Source organism: Brachyistius frenatus, unplaced genomic scaffold (genome assembly GCF_029030835.1).
Source record: "Brachyistius frenatus isolate BFR_SWC_R1_liver_20210118 unplaced genomic scaffold, ASM2903083v1 Contig_237, whole genome shotgun sequence".
Lineage (NCBI taxonomy): Eukaryota > Metazoa > Chordata > Actinopteri > Embiotocidae > Brachyistius > Brachyistius frenatus.
The window spans coordinates 311,063-324,349 of NW_027210836.1; the positions used below are offsets into that span (position 1 = coordinate 311,063).

At 47.4% G+C, this 13,287-nt stretch overlaps 1 protein-coding gene across 1 annotated transcript; it reads left to right on the forward strand.

Annotated features, from left to right (window-relative positions):
- Positions 1-351: 351 nt before the first annotated feature.
- pi4kb (phosphatidylinositol 4-kinase, catalytic, beta) lies at positions 352-13,193 on the forward strand. Its single transcript, XM_069720299.1, has 12 exons — positions 352-449; positions 1,991-2,642; positions 3,957-4,340; positions 5,792-6,019; positions 8,022-8,249; positions 9,176-9,285; positions 9,369-9,473; positions 11,275-11,398; positions 11,488-11,753; positions 11,836-11,968; positions 12,281-12,401; positions 12,484-13,193. Exons 2-12 carry the CDS (start codon positions 2,019-2,021, stop codon positions 12,663-12,665), a joined length of 2,505 nt encoding a protein of 834 aa, XP_069576400.1. The 5' UTR covers positions 352-449; positions 1,991-2,018; the 3' UTR covers positions 12,666-13,193.
- Positions 13,194-13,287: the final 94 nt, after the last annotated feature.

Sequence of the window (13,287 nt, forward strand, 5' to 3'; positions counted from 1 at the left end):
TTTTGTGAATTCCTCAACTTACAGCTCCTTTTAAAATGTGTTTTCAGTATTTTCCTGTTCTTTTTTTTTTTTTAATAGTGATGAGAGATTTGTGAATCCAATAAAATACATTGTGGTAAACATCAACGTATAGATTTACCTTTAAAATTAAAAAAAATTATATTCATTTTGTATCTGACGTGGCCATTGTTTCCGTTTTCATCACTTTATAGCATAATCAATAAACGGTAAGTTATAGTTTTATTCATCTAAAAATAAAGACAAACTGCTCGGACCTCCTCCTCCAGCAGGCGGCGCTGCAGCACAGGAAGTCGTGTTGCTTGATTGACAGGAAACAGCAGCACCCCCTCGTGGTCGTCAGCTGCAGCTGCGATGCAGATCAGACAGAATCAATGGAGGCGACGAGTTGGACGTGAAACTTCCTTCCAGACCCACTGAACTGTGACCAGGTAAGACTCGCTCACCTGGCGGCGCGCTGACACGTGACCGCACCTGGAGATCTCACGTGTGCTAACGTTAGCATTTAGCACGACAAGCAACAGTTGGCCCTGCTGCTAATGCTAATGCTAACTGTGTTCGTGTGTCGGAGCTTTGATTTTTAGCTTGTAGCCGATTAGCAGCTGAAGGATCCGGTCGGTGATGGACGCGAACAGCACCGGGACGGTACCGGGCTGTTGTTTGTTGTTGTTTGTGAACCGGTAACGGGTCACTGCGGGTCAGCGAGCAGCCGGATCATCGTCGTCCGGTCGCGGAGTTCATCGTTAGCCGCTCAGCTAACGAACCGGAGCTGTGACACAAATATACTCTTTATATTTATATTTATATTTATATTTATATTTATATATATATATACTCTTTATATAAATATACTGTTTATATTTATATATATATATATATATATATATATATATATATATTTATATAAATATACTGTTTATATTTATATTTATATATATATTTATATATATATACTCTTTATATATAAATATACTGTTTATATTTATATATATATATATATTTATATATATATACTCTTTATATATAAATATACTTTATATTTATATTTATACTCTTTATATATATATATATATTTATATATATATACTCTATATATAAATATACTGTTTATATTTATATATATTTATATATATATATATATATATATACTCTTTATATTTATATTTATATATATATACTCTTTATATATAAATATACTCTTTATATTTATATATATATATATATTTATATATATATATACTCTTTATATATAAATATACTCTTTATATTTATATTTATTTATATGCTCTTTATATATAAATGAATAAATGAACTCCGTGAAACGGAGTTAAAACCTCGTTATTTATTGAAGTGAGTCTCTGACGGGGTTCCGGACACGAAAGCTGCTGTTTTTAAAAAGGACCTTCAGTGTTTTTGTTCTTTAAACTTCGCCGGAGAAATCATCTCTATAAAAAGCTAACGGTTAGCTCGGTGCTGCTGACGTCACACGGACTTTAAACTCGGGATTGAGCTCGCGCTGATGCTCAGCTTGGCTAACAGCACGTGACCGTCCGGAGGGGGGTGGGGGGGGAGGAGGGGGGGGGGCAGTGAGCAAAGATTTATGAATTAAAAGCAGTCAAACTCTTTGATTGATTGTTTTAAAACAAGCAGACAGGACATCAATCAACCAGCTGATTAAAGTTTAAACTTTATCAGCTTCAGACACATTTACATTTAATTGTTGATTAATTTTGTGATTATTGATTATTTGTTTCGTCTGTAAAACATCTTTTAAATGTGGTCTAAATGGTTTTTCTCAGTTTTTTCCCTGAAAGGAAAATAATGAAGATTAAAGTGAGCGATTGATTTTACAATTTAAAGAAATAAATTAATATTGAATCGAGAGTCTGAAAACAATCCCATGATGCACTGCTGCTCGTTTTATACCAACCTGTGGGACAGGTGCTGCTCTGACCTTTGACCTCTGTTTCAGCGGAGGAAGGGGGAGCTTCCCAGCAGCCATGATGGAGGACACAGAGCCGGACTCCTCCCCCGCCCCCTCTGATCAGAACAGCCCCTCCCCCTCCATCTCCATCACCTCCTCCCCCTCCCTGTCCCTCCCCTCCACCCCATCCTCCTCCTGCGGCCCCCCCCAGGCCGTGACCCCGCCCCTGGGCGTCATCAGCGAGGGCGTGGTTGATCTCGGCCTGGTGATCGACGCCGCCGTGGCCCGGCGGGCGTGTCAGCAGGTGCTGCAGAAGGTGAAGCTGCGGCGGGACGACGACGTCGCCGCCCACCCGGAGAACGGGGCGGGGCCCTCCGACCCCCCCAAACCGTCTAAGACTCGCGAGGACGCGGACGACCCCGAGGGCCCGGCGCCCGGCTCGGTGAAGAGCGCCCGGCGGCGGCAGAGACACAACCCGTCCAAACAGTCCTGGCTGCTGCGCCTGTTCGAGTCCAAGCTGTTCGACGTCTCCATGGCGATCTCCTACCTGCACAACTCCAAGGAGCCCGGCGTGCAGGCGTACATCGGCAACCGGCTCTTCAGCTTCCCGCACGAGGAGGTGGACTTCTACCTGCCGCAGCTGCTGAACATGTACATCCACATGGACGAGGACGTGGGCGACGCCATCAAGCCCTACGTGGTGGGTGATGTCATCGCCGCGGTTAACCCTCCGAACGCCCGCCGGTCACGTCTCCTTTCAGACTGCAGCTCAAAGTCAGACGACCTGGTCGTTTCTATGGTTACAGTTTCTGAACGGAGTCGAACCTGCTGGACTTCAGAGAGTTAAACCACGTCTTTAACAGTGAGTGTGTGGGACGTGTCCTCCTGTGGGACGTGTCCTCCTCCTGTGGGACGTGTCCTCTGTGTGACGTGTCCTCTGTGACGTGTCCTCTGTGTGACGTGTCCTCCTGTGTGACGTGTCCTCTGTGACGTGTCCTCCTGTGGGACGTGTCCTCTGTGTGACGTGTCCTCCTCCTGTGTGACGTGTCCTCTGTGTGACGTGTCCTCCTCCTGTGTGACGTGTCCTCTGTGTGACGTGTCCTCCTCCTGTGTGACGTGTCCTCCAGTGTGACGTGTCCTCCTCCTGTGTGACGTGTCCTCTGTGTGACGTGTCCTCCTCCTGTGTGACGTGTCCTCCTCCTGTGTGACGTGTCCTCCTGTGTGACGTGTCCTCAGTGTGACGTGTCCTCCTCCTGTGTGACGTGTCCTCCTGTGTGACGTGTCCTCCTGTGTGACGTGTCCTCCTCCTGTGTGACGTGTCCTCCTGTGTGACGTGTCCTCTGTGTGACGTGTCCTCCTCCTGTGTGACGTGTCCTCTGTGTGACGTGTCCTCCTCCTGTGTGACGTGTCCTCTGTGTGACGTGTCCTCCTCCTGTGTGACGTGTCCTCCTGTGTGACGTGTCCTCCTCCTGTGTGACGTGTCCTCTGTGTGACGTGTCCTCCTGTGTGACGTGTCCTCCTCCTGTGTGACGTGTCCTCCTCCTGTGTGACGTGTCCTCCTGTGTGACGTGTCCTCAGTGTGACGTGTCCTCCTGTGTGACGTGTCCTCCTGTGTGACGTGTCCTCCTGTGTGACGTGTCCTCTGTGTGACGTGTCCTCCTCCTGTGTGACGTGTCCTCTGTGTGACGTGTCCTCCTCCTGTGTGACGTGTCCTCTGTGTGACGTGTCCTCTGTGTGATGTGTCCTCCTGTGTGACGTGTCCTCCTGTGTGACGTGTCCTCCTCCTGTGTGACGTGTCCTCCTGTGTGATGTGTCCTCCTGTGTGACGTGTCCTCCTGTGTGACGTGTCCTCTGTGTGACGTGTCCTCCTGTGTGACGTGTCCTCCTGTGTGACGTGTCCTCCTCCTGTGTGACGTGTCCCCCTGTGTGACGTGTCCTCCTGTGTGACGTGTCCTCCTCCTGTGTGACGTGTCCTCCTGTGTGACGTGTCCTCTGCCCTGCTGCTTGTCTGCAGGTGCACCGCTGCAGACAGAGCATCTCCTTCAGCCTGCGGTGTGCGTGGCTCCTCGGTGCGTACTCCTCCGACATGCACATCTCCACCCAGCGCCACTCCAGAGGAACCAAGCTGAGGAAGCTCATCCTGTCGGACGAACTCAAACCTGCGGGGGCCCGAGCCCGCCGGGACCCCCTGACTCTGACGCCGTTCTGCCCCCTGCTGACGGCCCCCGGTCCCCTGGGAGGAGGAGGAGGAGGAGGAGGAGGCGGGGGGGAGCACGGCCTGTCTCCTTCCAAACGGACTCACCAGCGCTCCAAATCGGACGCGACGGTCAGCATCAGTCTGAGCAGCAACCTGAAGAGGACGTCCAGCAACCCCAAGGTGGAGAGCAGCCAGGACGAGGTAACAGAGGCCCCGCCCACCTTTTAAACACCGTCTATAACGTCTTCATCTGGAGAAGTTTTTTAGAACGTGACGTCATCATTAACGTCACAGCTGCGTGTTCTAAATCACACGTGTGTGCTGAGGAACCAAAGACTCTGTAGCTGCATCTCCTCTGATGGTCCCCCCCCCCCCCCCCCGACCCCCTAAATCTGAATTTATTTGTTTATTTAAGCATCTGAAGTGAAATCTTAAAACCGATTTGTTTGGTCAACAAACATTTTATTTACTTTTCAAAACGACAAAGACGATATTCTAAATATTGAGAATGACTCCGTCAAACGAGTCGTTGATCGTCAGCAGATCTGATCAGCTTTGTTCTGATCGATCGAAGCCAAACCTTCATCATCATCATCATCAGCTGCTCCTCTGTGACCTCTGACCCTCAGGACAGCAGCTCCGGCTCCGACAGTCTGGAGTTTGAGTCTGGTTCCGTAAGTCCACCAGCTTCCATGTTCTGAACCTCCAGGGGTGCATTGTGGGAAATGAACTCTGTGACAGAGGCTGTGGGTTCTGGTTCTGGTTCTGGTTCAGTCCGCAGACGCCAGCTGCTCGTCCGCGGGCCGACCCAGCTGTAATTCTGTGTTTCTGTGGATCCAATCAGCTGTTTGAGGCTCCGGGTGACCAATCAGGACCGGATGTCTGTGCAGTGTTGGTTGATTGATTGATTGATTGATTGATTGATGTTTATGTGTCGGTTCTGGTTCTGGTAGTCTGGACATGAGGTTTACAAACATCTAAATGACCAAACTCCATTCAAAAATCTGTTGTTTTAATATCAGTTTGTATACAGGTGGACACTGATGGTGAGTATTGATCTGTTTTCTGATCAGGTATGAATACATTCAAATTTCTCTGATTTTTAGGGTTAAATCTGGGTTGAAAACTGAACATCAAGCAGTTCTTCAGGGAAATAATCAACCTAGTGGCAGAAAAAGTACAAATATTAATTGTATTCAGTGTTTTCCTGAAGTTTGTGGAAGACTGGTTGGAAAAGCTCCAGCAGGTAGTAAATAAACAACCATAAAGGTTAACACAAAATGTTTGTGTGAAAAACATCTGATTGATGATTTTCTGGGTGTTTAAATAAATTACTCACAACTATTTAAGCTTTAGAATAAGTTAATCTAGCGGGAAAAATAATACTAATATAATAATGAACATCCTTTTTGATCGGCCACCAACCAAACCCTGTGCAGTTTTCTGGGTATTTAAATAATTAAGAAATTTGATGTTTTTCTCTATGAATTGAAACCACATGGATGATTTTAAAAAGTGTTTCTGAGCACAAACCCGACACACAAACATGAAACCTTCACCTGTCCCTCCCTCCCCTGAGCTCACCTGACGTGGTGACCTAAGCCCCGCCCCCTCCTTAACCCCGCGTCTCCGTCTGTGTCGCCTCCATCCAGCCGGTGCGTCTCGGTCCTCAGAGGGAGTTCATCAAGTCCCTGATGGGCATCGGGAAGCGTCTGGCCACGCTGCCCACCAAAGAGCAGAAGACGCAGCGGCTGATTTCAGAGCTGTCGCTGCTCAACCACAAGCTGCCGGCGCGCGTCTGGCTGCCGACCGCCGCCTTCGACCACCACGTCGTCCGAGTGCCGCACACGCAGGCCGTCGTGTTGAACTCCAAAGACAAGGTGAGAGACGTACACCTGAACACGCCTGAACACGGCCCTGAACACGCGCCTGAACACGCGCCTGAAAACGCCTGAACACGGCCCTGAACGCGCCCCTGAACACGCGCCTGAACACGCGCCTGAAAACGCCTGAACACGGCCCTGAACGCGCCTGAACACGCCCCTGAACACGCAACTGAACACGCGCCTGAACACACATCTGAACACACACCTGAACACACCTGAACACACATCTGAACACACACCTGAACACACATCTGAACACACACCTGAACACACGCCTGAACACGCCTGAACACGCGCCTGAACACGCCTGAACACACACCTGAACACGCGCCTGAACACGCCTGAACACACACCTGAACACGCACCTCAACACGCCTGAACACGCACCTGAACACACGCCTGAACACACCTGAACACACGCCTGAACACGCCTGAACACACGCCTGAACACACCTGAACACGCGCCTGAACACACCTGAACACGCGCCTGAACACACGCCTGAACACACACCTGAACACACGCCTGAACACACACCTGAACACACATCTGAACACACACCTGAACACACGCCTGAACAAACCTGAACACGCGCGAACACACACCTGAACACACGCCTGAACACACCTGAACACGCGCCTGAACACACACCTGAACACACATCTGAACACACGCCTGAACACACCTGAACACACGCCTGAACACGCCTGAACACACCTGAACACACACCTGAACACACGCCTGAACACACCTGAACACACGCCTGAACACACCTGAACACGCGCCTGAACACACACCTGAACACACATCTGAACACACACCTGAACACACGCCTGAACAAACCTGAACACACCTGAACACGCGCCTGAACACACGCCTGAACACACACCTGAACACACATCTGAACACACACCTGAACACACGCCTGAACAAACCTGAACACGCGCGAACACACGCCTGAACACACACCTGAACACACGCCTGAACACGCGCCTGAACACACACCTGAACACGCCTGAACACGCGCCTGAACACACACCTGAACACACATCTGAACACACACCTGAACACACGCCTGAACAAACCTGAACACACCTGAACACGCGCCTGAACACACACCTGAACACACCTGAACACGCACCTGAACACACACCTGAACACACATCTGAACACACCTGAACACGCGCCTGAACACATGCCTGAACACACACCTGAACACACATCTGAACACACACCTGAACACACGCCTGAACAAACCTGAACACGCGCGAACACACGCCTGAACACACACCTGAACACACCTGAACACGCGCCTGAACACACACCTGAACACGCCTGAACACGCGCGAACACACGCCTGCATATCACCTGAACACACACCTGAACAAACCTGAACACGCGCGAACACACGCCTGAACACACACCTGAACACGCGCGAACACACGCCTGCATATCGCCTGAACACACACCTGAACACGCAACCGGGATGTTTACTGCGCTGAAGAGTTCAGATCAGGGTTCAGTCATACGAGGTCTCTTCCAGACGTTCAGTTTATATTTTTCTTAGATCGCTGGAATATTCTTCTTCCTGCTGTATTTTTCTCTCTGCAGTTACTGAACTTGTTTCCTGAAGATTTTATCTCCTTCCTGCTCGTCAACAATCACTTCAGTCAACATGTCTCTTCTTCCGAAGCTAACGACAGCAAACATGCAGGAAAATCAACATTTCAAAAGCGCTTCGGCTCAAAAACGACGACTCGAACGAAAAGCCACGTCAGTTTGTAAAACTCCTGTTGACGTATTAAAATGCGGGAGACTGAGAGCTTTACAGACACGTGTATTTAAATACATACAAAATTAGATTTTTATTTTTTTTTAAATACAGAATTTGAAAACAATCAATGGAAGAAAAAATAAAACGGTCGTAAACTGATTATTTTCATGTACGATGACCTCATCAGTCATGTGACCCGTGCCCCTCTCCTCTCCCCCCCACAGGCTCCGTACCTGATCTACGTGGAGGTTCTGGAGTGCGAGAACTTCGAGACGTCCAGCGTTCCAATCCGGATCCCGGAGAACCGGATCCGGAGCACACGCTCCGTGGAGAACCTGCCGGACTGCGGCATGACGGCGGAGCAGCGCGCCGGCAGCTTCTCCGTCGTCCCAAACTACGACAACGACGACGAGGCGTGGTCGGTGGACGACATTGGAGAGCTGCAGGTGGAGGTGAGGCCCCGCCCACACAGGATGTGATGTCATCGTCATCTCACAACATATTATACATTCAACATTCAGATTGTATTTATATTATGATATTAAAGCTTCTTAAATAAATGAAGCTACTGGGAAAAACAATAATAACAATATTGTGAAACACTTTTATTGTGAAGGATGCTGCTGATGGTGACTTCCTTCCTTCCAGTCAGTCACTGGTTCAACTTCATCTCTTTAGAACCAGATCTTAAAAGTTTTTTGTCCAAAATATAAACATTATACAGAATATCTGACTGAACACTTGTGAGCAGTTTGTTTGGCAGCAAGTCCAAAAATAGATTAAATATAAATTAGTGTGTTATATTTAATCTATTTAACACGCCTTAGATTAAATATAAATTAGTGTGTTATATTTAATCTATTTAACACGCCTTAGATTAAATATAAATTAGTGTGTTATATTTAATCTATTTTTGGACTTGCTGCCAAACAAACTGCTCACAAGTGTTCAGTCAGATATTCTGTATAATGTTTATATTTTGGACAAAAAACTTTTAAGATCTGGTTCTAAAGAGATGAAGTTGAACCAGTGACTGACTGGAAGGAAGGAAGTCACCATCAGCAGCATCCTTCACAATAAAAGTGTTTCACATGGAATAATTAAAAATAAAATAAGATCCATTATTATAAAAACAGATCAAGAGGTAAATAAACCACGAAAGCAGATCAGACATTGAAACTGGGAACTAAAGGGGACCGAGGACGGAACCCTGAGGAACACCTGAACAGATCAGAGGGATTGAAGAGGAACCAGCAGAACCAGCACAGTTCTGTTGGGTGGTTCAGTTGTACTCAGAAACTGTAATAATGGTAACATCCCATCCTCCCCCGCCTTCTCCCATCCTCCCCTGCTGTCTCTGTCCTCCCCTGTCCTCCAGCTCCCGGAGATCCACACCAACAGCTGTGACAACATCAGTCAGTTCTCGGTGGACAGTATCACCAGTCTAGAGAGCAAAGAACCCGTGTTCATCGCTGCTGGAGACATCAGGTCTGAGTACACACACAGTACACACAGTACACACACAGTACATACACAGTACTGCATGTTGACGTGTCCTCTGTGTGTTTCAGGCGCCGTCTGTCGGAGCAGCTTGCTGTGGCGCCCACCACCTTCAAACGGGACCCAGAGGACCCGTCAGCTGTTGCTCTGAAGGAACCCTGGGAGGAGAAAGTCCGGTAGGTGACTGTAGTTTCTGACTGTATTTCTGATTGTTTAGTGTTTTTCTGAATGTAGTCTGTATATTCCTGACTGTGGTCTATATTCCTGACTGTAGTCTATATTCCTGACTGTAGTCTATATTTGACTGTAGTCGGCATGTTTCTGACTGTAGTCTATATTTCTGACTGCAGTCTATATTTCTGACTGTAGTCTATATTTCTGACCGTTGTCTATATTTCTGACTAGTCTATATTCCTGACTGCAGTCTATATTTCTGACCGTAGTCTATATTTCTGACTGTAGTCTATATTTCTGACCGTAGTCTATATTTCTGACTAGTCTATATTCCTGACTGCAGTCTATATTTCTGACTGTTGTCTATATTTCTGACCGTAGTCTATATTTCTGACTGTAGTCTATATTTCTGACCGTAGTCTATATTTCTGACTGCAGTCTATATTTCTGACTAGTCTATATTTCTGACTGTAGTCTATATTTCTGACTGTAGTCTATATTTCTGACTGTTGTCTATATTTCTGACTGTAGTCTATATTTCTGACCGTAGTCTATATTTCTGACTGCAGTCTATATTTCTGACTAGTCTATATTTCTGACTGTTGTCTATATTTCTGACTGTAGTCTATATTTCTGACTGTAGTCTATATTTCTGACCGTAGTCTATATTTCTGACTGCAGTCTATATTTCTGACTAGTCTATATTTCTGACCGTAGTCTATATTTCTGACTAGTCTATATTCCTGACTGTAGTCTATATTTCTGACTGTAGTCTATATTTCTGACCGTAGTCTATATTTCTGACTAGTCTATATTCCTGACTGCAGTCTATATTTCTGACTGTTGTCTATATTTCTGACCGTAGTCTATATTTCTGACCGTAGTCTATATTTCTGACTGTAGTCTATATTTCTGACCGTAGTCTATATTTCTGACTGCAGTCTATATTTCTGACTAGTCTATATTTCTGACTGTAGTCTATATTTCTGACCGTAGTCTATATTTCTGACTGCAGTCTATATTTCTGACTAGTCAATATTTCTGACCGTAGTCTATATTTCTGACTGTAGTCTATATTTCTGACCGTAGTCTATATTTCTGACTGCAGTCTATATTTCTGACTAGTCTATATTTCTGACTGTTGTCTATATTTCTGACCGTAGTCTATATTTCTGACCGTAGTCTATATTTCTGACTGCAGTCTATATTTCTGACTAGTCTATATTTCTGACTGTTGTCTATATTTCTGACCGTAGTCTATATTTCTGACTGCAGTCTATATTTCTGACTGTAGTCTATATTTCTGACCGTAGTCTATATTTCTGACTGCAGTCTATATTTCTGACTAGTCTATATTTCTGACTGTTGTCTATATTTCTGACCGTAGTCTATATTTCTGACCGTAGTCTATATTTCTGACTGCAGTCTATATTTCTGACTAGTCTATATTTCTGACTGTTGTCTATATTTCTGACCGTAGTCTATATTTCTGACCGTAGTCTATATTTCTGACTGCAGTCTATATTTCTGACTGTTGTCTATATTTCTGACCGTAGTCTATATTTCTGACTGCAGTCTATATTTCTGACCGTAGTCTATATTTCTGACTGCAGTCTATATTTCTGACTGCAGTCTATATTTCTGACCGTAGTCTATATTTCTGACTGCAGTCTATATTTCTGACTAGTCTATATTTCTGACTGTAGTCTATATTTCTGACTGTAGTCTATATTTCTGACCGTAGTCTATATTTCTGACTGTAGTCTATATTTCTGACTGTACCTTTCTGTGTGCTTCCTGTAGGCGGATCAGAGAAGGCTCTCCTTACGGTCACCTTCCTAACTGGAGGCTTCTGTCTGTGATTGTGAAATGTGGCGACGACCTGAGGCAGGAGCTGCTCGCCTTCCAGGTGCTGCAGCAGCTCAAGGTAACGCCGTGACCTCATCCGTTGTCGGGACGACACAAAGACGTGACCTTGTCCCGGTGTAGGAGGTGACCGGTTGTTTGTGTGTGCAGTCGATCTGGGAGCAGGAGCGCGTCCCGCTGTGGATCAAACCCTACAAGATCCTGGTGCTGTCGTCGGACAGCGGGATGATCGAGCCGGTGGTGAACGCCGTGTCGCTGCACCAGGTGAAGAAGCAGAGTCAGCTGTCGCTGCTCGACTACTTCCTGCAGGAGCACGGCGCTCCGACCACCGAGGCCTTCCTGTCGGCTCAGAGGAACTTCGTGCAGAGCTGCGCCGGCTACAGCCTCATCTGCTACCTGCTGCAGGTCAAAGACAGGTGAGGGACGACATCATTGCCTGCTCAGAGACGTTTGACTCCGCCTTCCTCCCGTTCAAACTCTGCTCCTCCCTCCTCTCAGGCACAACGGGAACATCCTGATGGACGCCGACGGACACATCATCCACATCGACTTCGGCTTCATCCTCTCCAGCTCGCCCAAGAACCTCGGCTTCGAGACGTCCGCCTTCAAACTCACCGCCGAGTTCGTAGACGTGAGTTTGTCACGCTGAGGGAAGGAGGGGGGGGGTTAAACCCTGTGTCCGGTCTGTCAGGTGTGTAGTGGTTAAACCCTGTGTCCGGTCTGTCAGGTGTGTAGTGTTTAAACCCTGTGTCCGGTCTGTCAGGTGTGTAGTGTTTAAACCCTGTGTCCGGTCTGTCAGGTGTGTAGTGGTTAAACCCTGTGTCCGGTCTGTCAGGTGTGTAGTGGTTAAACCCTGTGTCCGGTCTGTCAGGTGTGTAGTGTTTAAACCCTGTGTCCGGTCTGTCAGGTGTGTAGTGTTTAAACCCTGTGTCCGGTCTGTCAGGTGATGGGCGGTCCAGACGGCGACATGTTCAACTACTACAAGATGCTGATGCTTCAGGGTCTGATCGGCGCCAGGAAGCACATGGACCGCGTGCTGCAGATCGTGGAGATCATGCAGCAAGGTAAGAGCCGCCTCCTGATAACAGCACCACCTGCTGGCTGTTAGCGGCACAGCGCTGACTGCCCCCCTCTGTGCCCCCCCAGGCACCCAGCTGCCCTGCTTCCACGGCTCCAGCACCATGCGAGGTCTGAAGGAGCGTTTCCACATGTCGCTGACGGAGGAGCAGCTGCAGCTGCTGGTCGATCAGCTGGTCGACGGATCGATGAGGTCGCTCACCACCAAACTGTACGACGGCTTCCAGTACCTCACCAACGGCATCATGTGACCTGACCCTCCCCCCACCCAGCGCGTGTGTGTGTGTGTGTGTGTGTGTGTGTGTGTGTGTGTGTGTGTGTGTGTGTTTACAGACTGAGGAGCTGATGACCTCCTACTTTTATAACTCCACCCTCTTCTGCTTCTTCTTTTCTTTTATTCCAGTTTCTTCTTTTCTTTTTGTTGAATGTTTTCTGTTTCGTCGTTTCTTTAGAAGATTTCTCAGTTTTCTCTTCGTCTCGTTCAGTTTCTGTGTTCCTCCTCTTCCTCTTTTTCCACATTCAGGCAAGCTCTCTGATTGGTCGCTCAGCCGGACTCTTTAGCCAATCAGAGAGCAGCCCAGTTTTAGTTTGAAATGTGAACAGTCAGCAGGCAGTGGGTTTTTTTTTTTTTACAGGTGAACCAATGGACATGTTGCCACGGCGACGCTGCGCCTGGTGGAGGACAAAGACAGCGTTTAAAGGACCAGACCACGTGTTTTATGTTTTGACTGCAGATTGTTGTTCTGACCCAAAATAAAACCAGCTGGTGTCGACCTGCAGTCTGTGGGATGTTTCTGATGAGTCAGCAGAAACCTTCAGGTTCACGTCAGAATCCATCAGAACCTCCAACCTGCAGAAAGAAAACGTCTAAAC

Excerpts from the sequence above, each read along its gene's own strand:
- pi4kb (XM_069720299.1), top strand. The coding sequence starts at position 2,019 with ATGATGGAGGACACAGAGCCGGACTCCTCCCCCGCCCCCTCTGATCAG. Across the intron at positions 6,020-8,021 it reads TGTTGAACTCCAAAGACAAG|GCTCCGTACCTGATCTACGT; the intron begins GTGAGAGACGTA and ends TCCCCCCCACAG. Across the intron at positions 9,474-11,274 it reads CCCTGGGAGGAGAAAGTCCG|GCGGATCAGAGAAGGCTCTC; the intron begins GTAGGTGACTGT and ends TGCTTCCTGTAG.